The 20156-nt window shown below is 41.8% G+C and overlaps 1 protein-coding gene across 1 annotated transcript; it reads right to left on the reverse strand.

Annotated features, from left to right (window-relative positions):
* Positions 1-141: 141 nt before the first annotated feature.
* Positions 142-13869, reverse strand: bsk146 (brain specific kinase 146). Its single transcript, XM_055150199.1, has 5 exons — positions 13656-13869; positions 6014-6261; positions 5345-5547; positions 3674-3865; positions 142-3224 (listed from the first exon to the last, which is right to left on the reverse strand). The coding sequence occupies exons 2-5, from the start codon at positions 6192-6194 to the stop codon at positions 2493-2495; spliced, it is 1308 nt and encodes a 435-aa protein (XP_055006174.1). The 5' UTR covers positions 6195-6261; positions 13656-13869; the 3' UTR covers positions 142-2492.
* Positions 13870-20156: the final 6287 nt, after the last annotated feature.

The raw sequence follows: 20156 nt of genomic DNA on the forward strand, positions 1-20156 counted from the left end.
TATCTATCTATCTATCTATCTATCTATCTATCTATCTATCTATCTATCTATCTATCTGTTTAATATTCCGAAGCAATAAGATAAAGTGACATGAGTCCATGAAGAACAAGTTTATTTTATTGACCAAAGGCAGCTGTACAGGAAGACTGTATGGAGACTGGAGCTCTACTCACTACAGTGCACCAGGCCCGTGCACCAGGGCCCGGGGCCGCGCACCAGGGCCACCCAAAGGTCCAGCTCGTCTTTAGCACATGGTATGTTTAGGCTCCACTGTCACACCTCCAGTGGTGGTTTGGGACAAGTCTTACATTGGCACAGACTGGCTGATGAGACAGAGGACATCAGGGCTGACGTGGTGTCCTCCGTGTGGACATGTGAGTGTCCACAGTGCTTTTGTCCCATTGTTCAGGAACAAAGGGGACATGAGCTCAGAGCATGGTACCACCAGCCCCTCTCCTTCTGTCCCACCCACCCACAACCCACCACTGGACCGGGCACGTGAACACCCCAGGGAGGAGCAGCTACAGAGGCCTGGGAGGGACAATACACAAGAGCTGCACACATACAGATCATGCAGATGGGACAAAGCAATAATGCCACAGGCTGGGTTCACGTCAGGGTTTCAAATGGAGGGCAAGGACTGTGTTTGTCTGTGGAAGAATTACTCTAACACAATCCAGGAGCGTTTAGCTTCATTTTAGTGAGGAATTGTGTCCTCATACTTGTCATTTCAACAACATCGCTCCAAAAGAGGCGTGCAGAGACACTGGACTGAGTCTTACAGCTAATACTGCAAGTTGACTCAAACATACATGGATGACATATAAATCCTCCTCGGGCATGTTTTTGATGGGGGAACAAAATTATAACATGATAGAAAGTTCCAAAAGTACATTCTGCACAATACTGCCTCTTTAAAGGTACAGTATATATATTTGTTTCTGTTGCTGGGCTGTACATGTGCTTGTTTCCTCCAAATCATATGTGGGATATTTCCAGTGAAGCACAATGTTCCTCATGTGGCAATAAACTGATTTGTCTCTGTGGAGACGCACGGGTGAAAGCACAAGGTCAAAGTAAATATTAGCAGGAAATACTCGTGTAACTGATGGATGGTGACGTGAACACAGCCTACAGGCCTACTGTCATTTTCATTGATTTAGTATTTTTCTTTAATTTGGACAACAGCTCTGGTGTCAAAGAAACATGCCACACTACTTCAAGTGGCAGTGACTCTCTCTAAAATGACGTCAGATGATGCTTCATGCTCGGCTCTCTGCACTCAAATGGTGACATCACAAATACATTACAATGGAGGGGACTTCAGCTTGGAGACAGCCAGGTTTTCCTTGGTGTTATGTGTCAGTACATATGAGCTGCATCAGGTTCAAGTCCTTTACATGACTATAATGTAATCATTGGGTATTTTGTAATCATCTGAAGACATAATTTTAAACAACATGATCTTATTTTGTAAACCTGACAATATCCTGAACATTGTTCTTCTCTAAAAACCTGATACAGCTGAAATGCTTTTACACAGTCATGTACCCACTGGCTGTACACTTTTACCGCTGTGTTCTGTAAATATATGGTTGATCTTCACGTTGCAGCTGGGCAAGAGTTTTCTGGTTCAAGAAGCAAAATTCACTGACGCAGGAGGGCTGTGCTATGCTAACAACGACACATCACTACTGCTAACACATTCTGCCAAATTTGAAAGATTTTCACGTCTCAATTTAAATGTAATTTCATGCAATTAAAAAAATAATAATAAAAAAAAATAACTTGTGTTTTTACTTTTTTGTAAATGGATTTTCAAACGAAGATGAAGATGGCTCAACTGAATCTGTTGGAAAATATGTCTGTCGAATGAAAAATAAAAATTGCAAAAATATTGACAATACAAAACATGAATGTTAATCAAATTTGGAAAAAAGTTAGAAGTGAAAAGACACAACAGAAAAGACACAGTGAAGAAAGAGTCCCATAAACTATTTGGATCAACTTGAAATTGCACTGTTGAAAATGAGGATCTGAATCTTGTCTTTGTCCCGTGGCATCAACTCAAAAGTCTTCAGTTCACCGTTCTTTTTTTGCTGGAAGTATTGCTTTAAGAAAAAAAAGGGAACATTTGGTCTTCTTTTCACGGTTGAACTGTACTGGAAGCATCAGTTTGGATTCCGCAGGCTCTGGGTGATATTTGGATGTTCCTCTGCCTCAGGCGGTGGGACATATGACAGAGGACAGACACGTGGACATGTCTTTAGTCTGAGCTTCTTTGTTTGGACACAGAGCAGAGGTATTCTTTTGTGGTGGAACTTTTCCAGAGCTAAAATCCACAGATGACAATGTTCAGGATGCTCAGAGAAAAGACTCCAGGTTTGTGCAGTTCCACATGTAAAGTCAGAGTCTCTCACGTCCTTCTCACTCAGCACAGTTAAAGTTCAATGAAACAGACTTGAAGCTCCACCCCTTCCCGCTGCACGCACTCAGACGCAGATCTCGATGGGCGTGGCTACGAGCATGCGTCCCCCCGGAGACCCGCCCTCTCTGGGCACCCTCTCGTAGCTGGTGGTGGAGGACACTGAGCTGTTTGTGGACACTGACACAAAATGGCCGCCCGCAGGTGGATCCATCATGGCTCCTTTACCTCCCCCACTCCCTGCACTTCTGTCCACCGCCACAGGGGACATAGGAGACATAGGAGACATGGGAGACATGGGGGACATGGGAGACAGAGTCTGCTGCTTCATCCTCTCCACCAGCAGCTCCTCGTCCTCCTCGGCTGAAGATGAAGAGGACACATGGTTCTGGTTGGTTCCGTTGTTGACGGCGTTGCTGTTGGCGTTCCCGTTGGCGTTCCCGTTGTTGTTGTTTTCTGTATCTAACATCCAGGTGTGGCTGAAGTAGACAAAGACCTCTTTGACAGAGCAGCGACGCTCTTGCTCCACAGACAGGAGGCGCCGGAACATTCTGAGGGCCTGCTCCGTGAACCTCCTCCACTGAGAGGGCACGACAGCGCTCCTCCTCCTCTGCCAGCGCACAAACTCCTGGTAGAACGTGTCCCCGGGCAGCGCCTTCTCCCAGGGGAAGTTCCCCGTGAGCATGCAGAAGAGCAGCACTCCAAACGCCCACACGTCTGTGCTGTAGTCCACACAGAAGCCCTCGTGACGGGAGGCATCGCACAGCTCTGGAGCTGTGTATGGGATCGTGCCGCTCACCTAAGACACAGCAGAGACAAATCAGGGACAGGGAACATTAATATTTACACTTCTGTAACCATACAATAATACATAACGTGGTGTAAGAACATTCTAAGAGCAAGAAACATCACAACATGACTCACATTCTGACCCTACAGGATTTGACCTTTTCAGTCAGACAAATATGATAATTACACCTAGAAGAACCTGAACCAGTTTAAAAGTCTTAAATGAATGACACTATTGTACTGGTTTATTTGTATAAATTATGATTTAGTATTTGTATATTTGCCCTCTCCATGAAACAAACATGTCACAACATTTTAAACAGATAACACAGAATGCCACTTGTTTCAATTGTTTCAAATGTGATAGTTTTTTTTTAATTTTTTTTTTATGATTGTCTTAAGAAAACCTCAGCCATACACAGGACAGGAGCAGGCTGCAGAGGCCTGTAGGGCACATACCCGTTTGACCGGAGAGCCGGCGCGCCTCGTCATCCCAAAGTCGGACAGTTTGACCTTCCTGCACTCGCGGTCGAAAATGAGGATGTTCTCAGGCTTGATGTCCCTGTGCACCAGTTTCTTACAGTGCAGATAGTCCAGTGCCATGGTAACCTGGTGCACACAGCGCTTAGCCACTGCTTCAGGCAGACCGATCTGGAACAAGATACAAACACACACACACACACGTGAGCACTGCAGTGTGTGTCTGTACTGGACCACACACATGTTGGATTTTTATTCTCATAGGGAACATTACATTGACTTGCATTCATTCCCTGGAGACTGATGCAGTATTTCCCTAACCTTAACCTAAAGCCACGTTGTTGATCTAAAGAGTTTTCATCATGGGGACCTAATTTCTGTGTCTGTAACAGAGTCAGATTGTGAGTGTACTGAGAGTGTTTGTACTGAACAGACTTTCCATGCTTCTTGGGAACTGTCACAGCCAGTGTCCTGCCCTGCGCCTTCTTTCCACTCTTCTGCCTCTCCAGGTGTGTGTCCTCGCCTGCCTCAGCTGCCCTGCCCGCCGCTCCACCCACGTGACCCCACGAGAGTATAAAAGGCCTGCAGGTGCACATCTCCTCCCTCTTCTCCTGCTCTCCTACTTCACTCCATCCACTGGGCCTGACACACCGCTGCCACCATTACTACCATGCTTTTACAATAAATGCCCGAACATGGCTTAAAACTTTCGCCGTAGTTGAGTCCCCCTTCTTTGTTGCTGTCTTTTAAAGCCTGGGCTGTATAGAGACATTACATAGACTTCCATTCATTTCCCTGATTCTAACCTTACCACATGACAAACCTGTGGGAATATGAAGTATCTGTGGGAGTATGAAGTACAAGTGGGGGTATGAAGTATCTGTGGGAGTATGAAGTACTTGTGGGGGTACGGTGAGTACATGTTTGGGTATGGTGAGTATCTGTGGGGGTATGGTGAGTACCTGTGGGGGTACGGTGAGTACCTGTGGGGGTATGAAGTACCTGTGGGGGTATGGTGAGTACCTGTGGGGGTATGAAGTATCTGTGGGGTATGGTGAGTACCTGTGGGAGTATGTTGAGTACCTGTGGGGGTATGAAGTACCTGTGGGGGTATGGTGAGTACCTGTGGGGGTATGGTGAGTATCTGTGGGGGTATGAAGTATCTGTGGGGGTATGGTGAGTACCTGTGGGAGTATGTTGAGTACCTGTGGGGGTATGAAGTACCTGTGGGGGTGGTGATACCTGTGGGGGTATGGTGATACCTGTGGGGGTATGGTGAGTATCTGTGGGGGTATGGTGAGTACCTGTGGGGGTATGAAGTACCTGTGGGGGTATGGTGAGTACCTGTGGGGGTATGGTGAGTACCTGTGGGGGTATGGTGAGTATCTGTGGGGGTATGGTGAGTACCTGTGGGGTATGGTGAGTACCTGTGGGGTATGGTGAGTATCTGTGGGGTATGTTGAGTACCTGTGGGGGTATGAAGTACCTGTGGGGGTATGGTGAGTACCTGTGGGGGTATGTTGAGTACATGTGGGGGTATGGTGAGTACATGTGGGCGTATGAAGTACCTGTGGGGGTATGTTGAGTACCTGTGGGGGTATGGTGAGTACCTGTGGGGGTATGGTGAGTACATGTGGGCGTATGAAGTACCTGTGGGGGTATGATGTCGAAGAGGTCCCCTGCCAGGGCGTACTCCTGGGCGAACACGTAGGCGTCGTCGGTCTGGAAGGCGATGCCGAACATGTTGATGATGAAGGGGCAGGGCGACAGGTACAGAGAGATACTGTACTCGCGCAGGAACGAGCGCAGCTTTGTGCTCTTCTTCTTCAGGAACTTCAGAGCCATCTTTGTGCCTGGCCAGAGACAGCACAGTGTCAGTGTGAGGGAGGCTTAAGACCAAATACACAATACTGGAAACTCCAATTTAATACTAAAGAACAGACCCAAATGATCATCTTAAAAGCTCCACTTTAGACAATCTTGAAAATTCCAACACAAAATGAAATGAGTTTAATTGTCCTTTTACACAGAATTACCAAAAATAATTAATAAAGCTTTCATCTAACCCACTTTCTGCTATTGTCCCATAGAAATCCTTATTATCTAAATAACATGATTAAAAAATATTTAAATCAATACTCACTCCTTTTTTATTTATATAGTCATTTTCAACACAATAATAGTATTTATTTATTAAACCCTGTGGTTTTATACAAATTCTGATAAAACTCAAGCTGAGCCTCGACTACACTGACTCACCATAAGACGATCTCAACAAAACTGCACTGGGGTTGTCAAAAGAATAGACTCTGATCTCACCTCTGATCTTGTGGATGACCAGATCGACGCGCCCGTACGTGCCCTTGCCCAGCTCTCCGATCACCTCGTAGTACTTGTTCACCTCCAGGCGCTCCAGGTTCTGCGCCGCCATCAGCTGCAGCTCCTCCAGGATATCCATGCGCTCCACACGGTCCCGGGAGCCCAGCGGGGAGGAGCTCATGGTGGGGACGAGAGGGGGAGAGGAGCCAGGAGAGGAGCAGAGGTGTGGAGGCTACACGCGCAAATCACTGGGGGAAGAGGGACACGGAAGTCAGGTATAAAGTGCACTGAAATCTTGGCTAGTTTAAAAAAAAAATCATGACGTTTATGATTTTGCTTCCTGTTTGGACATTCATAAAGGGGATTCCACAAATGTTACCTAGCAACCATAATGTTAAAAAGAGCAAAAATGTGTTACACAATACTTCTGATTAAACTAATAAATATAAATAACATCAAAATAAATAACAGCTCAGAATGAAATGAAGGTGAAATGAAGAAAAAGGCCTTCCTGATGTTTCATGTTGATGACAGATGTAGACGGATTCTGCTTTAGAACTCAGCATTACTTTTTTTAACACTTTACACTGATGAAAAACTACAGCAGCAATTTTCAGTCTCTAAAAAAAATACAGCAGTTCCAGAAGGTTTTCCAAAATATCAGTACTGGTTTGATATTAACAATTTTGAAGATATTTAGAAACGAAACAATCTTACAAGTTAAAACACACAATTTATATATTTTGTTTATATTATATTTACTTTTTAACAAAGTGAAGAACTAAAACTCATTAAATAATTCATAAAATATTCATGTATTATATTTTTGTGGGCCTTGCTATTGATCTTAGGCCTGAAATGATAATAACTGTATCAACTTATCATTCAGTATATGAAAGCTGGAGCTATATATTCTTGATCATGTACATTTTCTTTGCACATTTTTTTTTGGTTATTTTTGGCTATATGATAAGATTTAAGTTCATAACTTATAACATATGCAACTTCAATACTGAAGAGTTTCATTCTGCTGTGTTTTTTTAACAGTATTGTAGATTTTTTATAGTTTTTGTGTTTATGTTTTAAATCTGCGTTTGGGTTTTTGTGTCAGAGGCATAAATTAGTTTGGTCTATATTTACTTTAACCACATATCACACTTCCAAATGTGTTATCAACAGGCCTATCCACAAACCAAATATCAGATAGTGGCAAAAAAAAAACTAAAAATCCACTTCAGACCATCGATCTGTGCAGACAGTCACACAAAAGGAAACACAGAGGATGTGTCAGTGTGTCAATGTTCAATGGATTCTACAAGTGAATAAGAAAAATTCCACCCCAACTTCTTTATTAAACTGACAAAAAAAGTGACATACAAGGCGGATGATCTGACACCGGAACCCAGAAAATGAAATGTAAGATTCATTGCTCACACTGGTGTTTCATTTTAAATGGGTACAGTTGTCGATCACAGAAGAAATAATGTAGGCTTTTTTTTTTTTCTTTTAACCCACAGACCTCCTACACGTGCAGCTCTGTGTTTCATGGATTAAACCAGGACTTAACTAGGACTGAATCAGGACTGAACCAAAAGTCTGGGTTGAATCAGTACTGATACAATCTTGGTGCATTTCTAAGGAAAGTTTGCTTACATTTCATCATCAGTATAATATCATTTTGGCTCCGGCCCCACATTACTGCACAGTGTAAGCAGAAGGCTCCTCTGAGCAGCTGCTGCGCTCTCTGCACTACAGTGATTTGAATGTGAATGTGAAACGTGGCGTGAGGGTGGCTGGAGATGCTAATGTTCTGCAGAGGAGCCTGGAGGAGAATCTAACACGCACACAACACACACACGCACAAACGCACACATGTTGGGTTTCCATGCTCACCAATACCAGGGACGCACCCGTACAGATTCTGATACTATTGCAGGGTTTCCGATGACATCACAGCATTCTATAGGTCAGTAATATTTAATACAGAAGGGGCTGCTAAAGTAAATACAGTTAAAATGTAGGTTTTTGTTGTAACACAGCAAGTGAATGAGTCTAGCCACCAATAGGAGATTTGTGAAGAAACGTTTTGGTTATTTCATTACCAAGTACAATGTGATTAATTAACCCTATAATGCAAATTTAACACCACACAAGTTTTAGTATTTCATAACTAAGATATCACCTTAAAAATATGTTTTCAATTGTTATTATTGTTATTACATAATGGTGTAATTTTCTTTATATTAATGAAATGTGCAACGGTCTATTTGGTAACTGTCCGGTCTCTTCAATTTTCACACACAAAATAACAATAATCTATATTTTACTACTTCAGAGGATACAGAGGATCCACTCATTTATTGTTTATATATAGATTTATAATAATTTCACACATGTGTACGATGGGAAATGTAATGTACATCTGTGCTTGAACAAGGACCCAAACTGTTCTCTCTCCTTCCACATGGCAAAATAAAAATCATCCTGTTCAGACATTTAAAAACATAAAAGGAAATGTTCAGAAAAGTTTCTCTGAGTTCTAAATGAATCAAAGAGAATTTAGTTTGGTCCTAAAATAAACAAGGTTGGGATCTATAAAATGACCGTGAAGGCCCAATGTATCAAATATGATACATTTTTTATTTATTAAAAAAAAATCATATATATTTTCTTTTTATATTTTGTTGAAAGGTCCAATAAAGACTTAAATATCAAAGAATCCAAATTTTCTGTCTATTATTTCATGTGTCAGGCTTTATAGGGTTAATAGGGAAATGTGGCTCTTGCCCTCATCTGGATGTATGACAACATCACATTCTAGAATCTGAAATAGCTTTAAGTATCAGACTGAAAGAGACTGAAAAAAAAAAAAAAAAAGCATTTATTTCCTTAAAACTAAAATTTGACATTGCGATATTCATCTAAAAAGAGTCTTCTCTCAGGCATTACTGCTGTGACAGTCTTCTCACTGACGAGCCTGTGTCTCTTCTCTAATGTTCTGAGAGGAGGAAGAGGAGGAAGAAGAGGAAGAGGAGGAGGTGGATGGATGGAGAGGAGGCACAGGGCAGTGACGTAACAGCCAGAAAAGGCACTCTGTTTTGGGCTTAACTGTGTGCCACACAGACCCCCACACCTCCAGGCTCCACCTGACATTTAGGAACAAATCTGCGGAAAAATGTGACAGACAATACTGGACCTGCGGATTTCAGTCTCTAGGAAAGGCTATAACTACAGTCACAAGAAAAAACGTCTTGCTCAAGGACACAGCAATATAATGTAATGCTAGTAGTAAGGGTATTGTATATGGTAATACTTTTAGCCACATTTTCCACACATTTTTACTTGACTTCTGAATCAGCTCTCAGAGTCTCCCCTCCATTTGCTCTCTGTGCTAAGTCACTTCACCTTCAACACAATCAGTGTGCGTCCTGCTAATACAGCACATCGCACCAGGTTTCTTGTGTATCTTTTCTGTTTTGTATCATGTTCTTGTATATTTATTGTATATTTATGTTGAATTGTTGAGGGCTGAGCTTGTGCTGCTAACGCAAGGAGGGTTTGAAAGGACAATATTGGATTTGGATTCTGGTGGAGGGTATTCCACCTGCTTGTCTCTATAAAGATGTTTTGAAGATGCTATCTTAGTTGTATATTAAACTGTAAGTTTAAAACAAAAACACCTTGTAATACATAGATTCTTACAGTGAGCATAGACACCTCTCCACTGATCTGACCTGTAACTTGGCCTGATGGTGTCATGCTTGTCTCAAAGGCTCTCAATCCACCCCCTTCCAAGCAGCTCGCCAAGGGATTTCTGAATTATATATATTAATTAGTCAAATCTGATTAATTACCTTTGTAAATGTGTCATTTTGATGCCTAACTTATGCACTAATAAATGGATGATGATTTATGTTCAATAGGCATCTAACTGTTCCCCGTCAGAAGCTCGCCATGGCTCTTCTACTTTCTCAATTTCTTGTGACCTCTAAAACAAGCAGCTCTCTGGCATTTATGTTTTATAAAAGTAGATCACCAGAGGAAAAAAAGTTGGACACCCCTGTTCTAGGCAAAGCAATAACATCTCAGTGGAAAGCAGAAGGTGACGGACTGTCCACCAGTAAAGTTACACAGTGCACTAAGATTGAAAAAAATATAAAAAATCAGACACTAAACAGTACTACAAATACTATTGAAACTGCAGTATCCGAAGTGATATTGAGGATCAAGTAAGTTAGGATTGTAACAGCACAGCGTCTCCACCATCAGTGTAATGTGTGGCTCCGAACTCCAACAGTTCATTTACCCAAAATAAACACATAATCCTCTCCACTCCATTAGACTGCTGTGTTAAAGCATTAGTCTGCTCTGATGAGACACGCACACACACACACCTGATACCGGGGCATCTGGAGCATTCGGGAGCAGAGTCTGGACCACTCTGTGTATGTGAGGAGGGCACTTCAGACAGACACGAGGGCGGAGAGAGACAGACAGACAGACAGAGACACAGAGAGAGCAGGGAGGGGGGAACAGTGAGTCATTCTCCCAACTCTGACGTACAGAAGAGGGCTGCAAAATGTAACCAAATCAAATCAGAATTCCTTAAATAGAAATATTTAAATAGAAATGATCAAATTGAGAAGACAGAAGTCACTTTGGGCCAGTGGATCTCAAACTTTTCACATCCAGTACCACATAACAAAATACTTGTCTTTCCGACTTCTATCAGTTGAAAGGCTGGACTATTCCTGGTTTAAACAGAACTACGCCACAATCTAAGTCAAAGTGAGCTCTGTGAAGGGACGCCAAAAACATTTCTCTTCTCCTAAACAGTACCATCACTCAAGACAACTTCAATGGTAAATAGTCACATTATTATAGAGCTGCTTTCCCACCCTCAAAGCACTTTACATCAAGAAACCACTCACCCATTCACACACACACACACACACACACCAGTGCACACAAATACTGAGCGTGTGGGTTAAGTGTCTTGCCCAAGAACACAATGATAGTATTCATCTATGAGAGCTGGAATTGCAAGTCAAAGAGAAGTGAAAACTGTTTCTCTTCTCCAGTAGAATATCTGAAGACAATTTCATCATAAATTATTTGCCGACATTTCTTGTTACACGCAAAACATGTAAAGGCTTAGTCCTTGGTACAATAACACATACACTTGTGCTTGTCAAGATAAGAAGTTTGGACATCCCCTATAAGTTCTTATGAACAAGGACCAGGACAAAAAAAAAGTAGAAAAGCATGAATAAAATAGGCTGCAATTTAAACAAGGAGACCCGGGGAGAGCTTGTGTACAACCACAAAGAACTGTGCACCACAATTTGAGAAACACTGCTTTAGATAACAGACGCCGGAACATAAAAAGTATCCTGTTTTTTTATGAGAAAAAATAGAAAAAAGTGTAGCTTATACCTAGACATGTTCTGAAATGTATGGAGCTCTCTCATATTGAATGTCACGTGATGTGTCTTACCCAAGGACACAACTAAATAACTGCATTTCTTTGTGTTTGTGAGGGGAAGTCTTGTCGAATGCTACTGGATCCATGTTCTATTACTACGCTTTTAGTCAAAATATATTAAACATTTTAGATGTATATGTCCTCAAAGCTCCAACAGATGTCGCTGTTTTGTTTGGACTGACCAACTGACTGAAGGAAATACATGAAGTGACTAAATGTGGTACATTATAGTAGCACCAAATCTGATCTGAATGGTCACTCCCTAAACCCCAGCCTGCACTAGTCATGAGTCAGTGCTAGTGCAGCCTCTGCAGCTCAAGGAGGGAATTTTAGAGGTGCTGAGCTTCAGATGAGGCCTGTCCATACTGAGAATGCACGTGTCCTCTATCTGCAGGTTCAGTTGTGACTGTAGTAACTTAAAGTGCAAGAGTAACATTAGCAATGAAATAGTGATGGTCCCCAGACAGATTTTGTTTAGAGCCCCTGGAAGCATGAGCCAGATTGATTTAAAAACTGTAGTACTGGAACAAAACCAAGACTCAGTGTACTAGCAGTATATTGATATTGATACGCCAATATCTGACACATTACAGGAATTGTATGGAGCACTTACAGTTTAAAAAATGTGCCAGAACTGAGCCTGTGTTGCCAGAGCCATAACCTGCAGATAGAGGTCACATCCTGCATTTGTCTCATTCTCAATTTATGGACAGAATAGGCCTCATGTGAAAGCTCAGAACCTCCAGAATTCCCACTGACTCATGGGGGGCTGCAGGAAGCTGAGGTTTAGGTAGAGACCATTCATATCAGATACATCCCAAATGAGACTCGTGAGGCTCACTCTGTTTTCTGATCGAATAATCATCTATTTGATCTGAACATGTTGGCCTCATTTCTTCGCTCATACGGTTCTTTTAATTTCAGATTCAGTAAAATGTCTCTTCAAACTGTCAAGGAGGGAGAGAGGAGAGGGACTCACAGCGCAGGAGATGTCAGCAGAGCTTTAGAGCAGCTTTGATCTGAGCCGGTTTGGACTTCAGCCTGGTCTCCTGTGTTCATACTGCAGACTACTGTCACAATAAGTCACCGGCGTGCGAGACGGGGCTGTTTCAAGCTTTAATCCTGCTCCGGTTTATCATGGTGTTTAGTTTAGTCCTGGTACGGTCCTTCTATAGTCCTGGTTGAGACCTGACATAGTCCTAGTGTAGCCCTCGTTTAGTCCTGGTGTAGTCCTGGTTCAGTCCTGTTGTATATTTCTAATGTAGTCCAGACTTAGTCCTGGTTTAGACATGTTGTCCTCTGCAGTTCAACAGAAGTCCTAGTTTAGAATGGTCCAGGTTTGGATAAAGCCCTACCTAGCCCTTAGTCCTGGTTTAGACCTGGTGTAGTCCTAATGTAGCTCTGACTTATTACTTCTTGATTAGTCATAGCCCTGGTTTAACCCAAGTTTAGTCCTTTAGTTATTGGCCTGGTGTAGTCCTGATTTAAACTTGGTTCAGACATGGTTTTGCGCTGATGTTGGCCTTTGTAGCTTTGCCTGGTTTAGTTCTCAACCTGACTTTACTTTAAACCTGATGTAGTCCTGTTTTAGACCACTTTAGACCAGTAAACTAAGTCTAAACTCAGACTAAACTTGGACTAAACCAGAACTAATGCGAACCCTGCACCCTGACAAGTAGTCCTTGTTTAGATCCTAGTTCAGTCCACGTTTTTCCCTCATAGTTCTGCCTTCACATTCCGAATAACACACAGAGCAGAGTAGAATTCCACCTTTGGCCCACTTTGGCCCACTTCCAATTGCAATGTAGCCGTCTCTGGCGCCTTATGTAGTGTAAACAGCGCGTCTACGTCACGTCACCTGCATTGTACCCGTACTGCAATAGTGACACATGCATTGCACCAGCCTTGAACCAGCAAACTAAATATACAACATTAAAAAAAATGGCAATTATGGAGCTAAAAAAATGCAAAATAAACTGACAAAATAGATTACAGCGCGTTCATTACGACGCATCAAAACGTAACGATGTTGAAACTGTACTCAGAATGAACCTGCGCGTAGAAAAAAAATAAAATTAAGGTTAAAACATAACATGAAATGGTGGGAAAAACGCATGTGAGCAGGTGCACGGGTGTCTTGCGTTTTGCTGGACTCACCATTCGCTCGGCTTCCATATGCTGGCGGTGTGGTCCGGCCCGGGAGCCAAGGAGGAGCGCGCCTGCTGTAAACACACCCTGCGGCACCAGCGCATGCCAGGAGCGGGGAGAGGAGGGAGGAGAAGCCCGGCTCGGAGAGGGGATACGCGGGGAGAGCTGTCCGTGCGCCCGTGGTCTGGAGCAGGTGCAGGTGGACGTGGAGAAGCGCTGGAAGCAAGACCCGAGCATCCCAGAGTCCTCTACCGCAGCCGCATCGCTCTGTCCGCGGGGGGAGGACGGGGACGGCGGGGAGAGGACAGGGTGAGGAGGAAACACGCCTCTTTTTGCGACGCGGGCCAATCACAGAGAGGGAAAAGGAAACGGGTACGCCCACTAGACAGGTTAGAGCCAATGAGTGCGCGGAGGAGCCCGGAGCTTGAGCGCAGAGGCTCGGTAACAGCGGGCGCACGCAGGCCGAGTTTAGGGCCGGGATTGGAGCTGTCAGAGCCGGGTTCTGACGGGAGGAGCACGGCTGAATTATGCACCGGGAATTTATCTGTGATAAACCAGAGTCTAAGAATCTAAAAAAAAAAAAAAAAAGACGTGAATAAATCAGAGTCCTGCATATTTAGGCTTAATAATAACGAGTTCTTCTCTCAGACTGAAAAAGCTTTGTTGCACTTTGTGATGTCATGTGGTAAAAGGCCTACAGGAAGTGCTCCACTTTGTTTTTAAAATGCATACACCTTCACTAGAATCATTTGAATAATTTCAGACTGGGAATCTCTATTGCAGACATGTCAAACTCAGGCCCAGGGGCAAAATTATGCCCGCAGTATAATTATATTTGGCCCACAAGATCAAATATTTATTAGAGCTGCCCACCGGCTACAGATAGTCTATAGAGATATTATTTATTTAAAATGTTTTGTTATTTTATATTATGCTTGTTCTGGATTCAATGTTTAAGAAAAACATTTATTTTAATAAGAAAATGTTTAACATCACATATCTCGAAAACATGCAGATGTTGTTGACATTGTTCAATAAATATTTAGTTTGGCCCACGACTTACTCCCAGTTTTTAATTTTGGCCTCTGTGAATTTGAGTTTGACACTCCTGCTCTAATGAAAGAAAAGTAAAATTTGCTGTTGTATACATGAACTTGAAAACTACAGTTTCATGACATCACAAGGTGAAACAGAGCATTTTGAGCTTTGGAGATGTACCCAGACTAATAATAGGCTCTACTCATGTTTACTTCACAAACCAGGAAGTCATTTGGAAACATGCGATGACAACTTCCTTTGGGCTCTGTTCGTGGTAGTAAGTCTGACAAAATCTACGAAAAATTAGAAAATGTTCCAGTTTTCTTCATCTCCATCATTGTAATGTTCCGTTATGTTCGACTAACCAACAATTCCAACCAGACCTCAGTTTTCATCATTTCCCCACTGACACACAACTCTGAGCGCACTGGGTACATGTGATTAGAAGAGATGAGGCGCCAAATTTAAGATGATTCCAAACATCACATACGTCTGCAGTCTTCATTTTACCTCTGATCACGTTTACTTCAGAGGGTTTGATCACAGTCAGTCGGTGAGTCCAATGTCGGGAACTACACCGGAAGTTGTCATCGCATCTTTCCAAACAACTTTCTGGTTTGTGACATAAGCGTGAATAGAGCCTGTAGGCCTACAGGAAGTGCTCCACTGTGTTTTTAAACTGCATACACTTTCACTAGAATTATTTGGATCATTTCAGACCGGAAATCTCAACTGAATGAAAAGTAAAATTAGCTGTTGTATAAATGCATTTGAAAACTACAGCTTCATGACATCATAAGGTGGAGCAGACCATTTTGAGCTTTGGAGACGTAGACAGACTAATAATAAAAAGGTGGTAACAACATTCTAACATGGCTTAAAGGTGCACTGTGTAACTTTTCTGGTGCCAGGTCCGCCTCCTTCTGGTCTCCATGGAGATGTTACTGTTTTGATTATTCCACAGTATGGGAGTAAACTTGGGAATCACAACGGAGAAAGGTTAATGGTCAGACCTGTGGAGATGCAAATGCCTAGCCAGGCTGGCGCCAGCTAGTGCCTCAGCTCAGTTTCATTTCTCCCGCGACTTGGTCAGGAATTGGAATACACTAGACGGTTTGCAAGAGCCCTGGAAGTTGATGATGTCAACTCACCGTGACTGTCTGGGTCCCTTTTGTGGTACAACACAACAGTAAACAAAGCGGTCGAGATGGATGTGGACAAAGACAGACATTCTGTGTTGGCAATGATTCCCCAGATTGAGGATTTAAAGCCATAACAAAGAGAATGTTTGGTGAATTTTATCAAGGGGAAAGACATTATTGTCCTTCTTCCTATGAGATTTGGTGTATTACATAAGTCATGAACAAATAGCAGTCATTGGTTAAATAAAAAAGTACCACCTACTGTTGAGCGAACGACTCCTAATGCTGCGAGGTCAGACAGTTTCCATGAAGTGAAACCGGCTGATGAATCAGACTAGCAAATGCCTGCATATGGTAAGAATTCATGTTTTTAAGGGATTTCTGCTATGAAACACCTGTAACTGAGCAATTGGAGGGAAGACATGTTTAAGGGCCTACTGTGGGACATTCCAGGCAAATTAAATAACATCTCCATGGAGACAAGCAAGTAGCAGACCCTCCACCTTAAAAGTTACAGAGAAGAGTCCATTTTTCATAATATAGGGCCTTTAAAAAGAATACATCAGCGCTACAGTTGTTCTCAGTTAAAGCTCTGTCTGATTTGAACATGTTTACTTCATATTTGAGGACAGCGGTCATGAATTTAAAACCAAAATACATATACATGGCTTAAACCACTACTCTGGAACTTCTGTCTCCATGGAAACAAGCATGTGGCGTATCTTTCACCAGAAAAGTTGACATAATGCACCTTTAAAGTGTACCACCGATACCCAGATTTGAACTTTGTGTACAAACTATGGGTAACTCCAGCGTGACTCTGTATTATATTCTATATTTAGCCCAGAGCAGAAGATCCATTAGTATAAACTGTGAAAACACTTCATCGTAACACTGTTCTCCACAATGCTATCTATGGACCGTCCCGCAGCTAATGTCCTTATCCAACAATCGGGCTGTTGTGGTGGTGGCCATTTTGTTAGATCTCCTCGTGCCCCATGACCAGAGGCCTGAAAACAACACTGGATTTACACAAGATTTCACACGGAGTTTAGTTACATAAATGAAAACAACGTTTCAGTCATATTCACGGGTTTCAGAATGATGAGAAATTAGGACTGTTGCCATAGAAATTAATAATACAGAGTGTCCCAAAAATTTGGCATCATTTCACAGAACAGTAATTCCGGCAATTCCTGTTGAAATAACCTCAAATTTTGACAGAATGTATAGAAACAGATCAAGATTTTATATTTAATGTTTTATTTCGGGTCTGTTTTGAGGTTGAGCTGTTCACTCCCAAAGAGAAGTCATTTTGCGTCTTGGAATCTGCTCGCACACATACATGCAGCCTGAATTTCGGACTTCCACTCATCGCGCAATGCATACTGGGAAGGGCCGTCCGAAAAAGTGAGCATCAAACCACCATGTTTGATTTCCCAATGAATGCGTCTATTGACAAAGCCGATCTTTTCAAGTCTTTTGAACCATGTTGCTTTTGTTTCTGGTTCTGATATTGTCATATTTTTGTTCTGGGATTCGGACATCGTAATTGTGTGGTTGTTGAATCCTGACAGCGGAAAACGTCTCGAGAAATGAGCTTCGGAAGTTTGCGAACTCCAGAAATGCAAAAAGGGATCAGATGTGTGTGACTGCAAACCTCTGTTCAAACTGTTTCCCTTCCCAACGGAATTGGAAAATACTGAAAGGTGAAAGCGATGGGCAGGATTGATCCACAGGAAGAACCAAAAAAAAAAATCATCTCGAGTATGTTATTAGAATGCTAGCTACTGTCATCTGGACTGTCAATATGGCGACCAAAATAAAAACGGCCATGTGACTGCAGGGCCTCTAAAGGGTTTTAACATATTTAAATCACCATGTTCCTTTTACTGGTTTGAAAATGCTATATTTGCCGAAAACAACAGATTAACATGTGTTACATTGCATATTGTCCCTGCTTTTAGGATGGAATTTTGTCTATAGGTGACAAAATTGGTAGAGAATCATTTTTGGAACTCTAGAAGAAGTGATAATTTTCCTAACTTTTTTCTACAAACACATTTTTTGATCTATGCTGGAATGTAGCTTCCTCATGAAAAACAGACCTGGAGTTGTGTTTTGTTTCATTCACACATGTTTAACACACAAACCCTGCACATTTAGGCTGAGTTTTTCTCTCAAACAGAAAACAGAAAAAACTCTATTCAACCTTGTGATGTCATGTGGTAATACAGGATACAGATGCTCCACTTTTCTTTTTTTTTTTCTTTAAATTACATTAAATTAATTAATTAATTTTATTATTTATTTATTTAATAGGGGCAGTGCATATTAATGAACATCTACAACACTGCAGTGTTTTTAACCTCCGCACCTTCACTAGAATCATCTGGATCATTTCTGACCTGGAATTGACAATCTCTACTGAACTAAAGGTAAAAGAAGCTGGTCACTTGAAAACAACCACTTCATGACATCACGAAGTGGAACAGAGTGTTTGAGCTTTGGAGATGTAGACAGACTGATAATAAAGAGTTACTCAAACATGTGAATGAAACAAAACACAACTCCATGTCTGTTTTTTGACGAGTTAACAACATTATAACATGACTTAAAACTTACAACAGTAATATAGGACCTTTAACTGACCTTTACCACAGGTGCTGCACACTAAACCAAGAGAGCAGAACAGAATAGGCTCGATTCAAACTTACGTCACAAACCAAGAAGACGCTTGGAAACATGCGGTGCCAACTTTCGGTGGTTCCTGACACTGGGTTTGCTGACCGACTGTGATCAAACCCACTGAAGTAAATGTGATCAGTGGTAAAATGAAGACTGCAGACATATGTGCTGTTTGGAATCATCTGGAATGTACTGCCTCATCTCTTCTAATCACATGTACCCAGTGGACTCAGAGTTGTGTGTCAGTGGTGAAATGATTAAAACTGAGGTATGGTTGGAATTGTTGATTAGCCGAAAATAACGGAACACTACAATGACATGGAGATGAAAAACTGGAACATCTTTTTTTCGTAGAACAGAGCCCACAGGAAGTTGTCATCGCATGTCTCCAAACGTCTTCCTTGTTTGTGATGTAAGCATGAATGGAGCCTATTAGAAAAAGGTGAAAACACTCTAACATACTGTGGTGATGTGCTGCGGTGAGGTTGTTTTTCAGGACACCCTCTGGTTGCGGGGTGGTTGCGTCACTGCTCCCTCAGGCTGCTCTCTTCAGTCCCATGACAAGGGGAACAGGGGCGCTTGTGTTCACCACAGGGCTGCTGCTCTGGATGCTCTGCCTGTAAAGAGGGACTATGGAAAATGTAGGTAAACATGTCAACAAATACAGCCACAACTTTTGTAATGCCTGAAATATTTGTTTTGTTGTTCAATGGATTTGTTGTTGATACGTTATTTGACCAGTTTAAATACTCATGGTACTGCAGCTAGAAAAAAATAATTTTTACTATTATTTTAAATGTTTTAAATTGTAAAGGCTCATTTGAGGACATGTGTATTCATCTTTGTGTCCATTATGCCACTTTTCTAGAGATGTCATTACTTTGCCTGGAATGCTCCACATAATAGCATTAAACCTTTGAAATTTCTGAAACATGGGCTCAGTCCCACTCTGATTGTTGTAAAGCACTATTACAAAATAAATATAACATAAATCTGAACACTGCAGAGTTAAAACATAAACATGAGAGCATTGAAGGTCAGTTCCATACCAATGAGCACTCCTTATGTAACATAAATACCAAAATACTACCACATCCTTCAGTGCATTCTCTACACTTGAGCTGTTCCACTGGCATTAGACACAGTCTGAGCTTGGATTACACATTAGAGCTTATTGTAAGGACAGGTACAATAGTTTGCCAGTATTAGAGCTTGTATTGCAGTTGTTCACACCAGCTGGTATAAAGATATCAAAAGTGTGTAGTGAATGAATCATGCACTGTGAAGCGCTTTGGGCATTCATTCATAAAAAAAATAAAAAAATAAATAAATATAAATAAATAAATGTCATGAGTATTTAAAGGCTCTCTACCTGATTTGCACCGTCTTAACAATGTGGAAAAAAACAAACAAAACTAGTTCATTTGAAACAGTGGTCCAAAGTTATTCCTCACTTACCTTATACATTCTGAGCATCACAATTAATCACCAGTATGAGCTTATAAGCAATTTTCACAACTCTGAAACCAGAGCAGAGTTTTGCTGTGAGCATGTTAATGCAAACTTCCCACTTGGATAATAAAACATTTTATAGTTAGATGCAGATAGTAAACAGATGACTTATTTTGATCCCAAGCTGATT

The sequence above is a fragment of the Boleophthalmus pectinirostris genome, unplaced genomic scaffold (genome assembly GCF_026225935.1).
Source record: "Boleophthalmus pectinirostris isolate CB_2022bp ecotype Guang Dong unplaced genomic scaffold, ASM2622593v1 HiC_scaffold_14, whole genome shotgun sequence".
Taxonomy (NCBI): domain Eukaryota; kingdom Metazoa; phylum Chordata; class Actinopteri; order Gobiiformes; family Gobiidae; genus Boleophthalmus; species Boleophthalmus pectinirostris.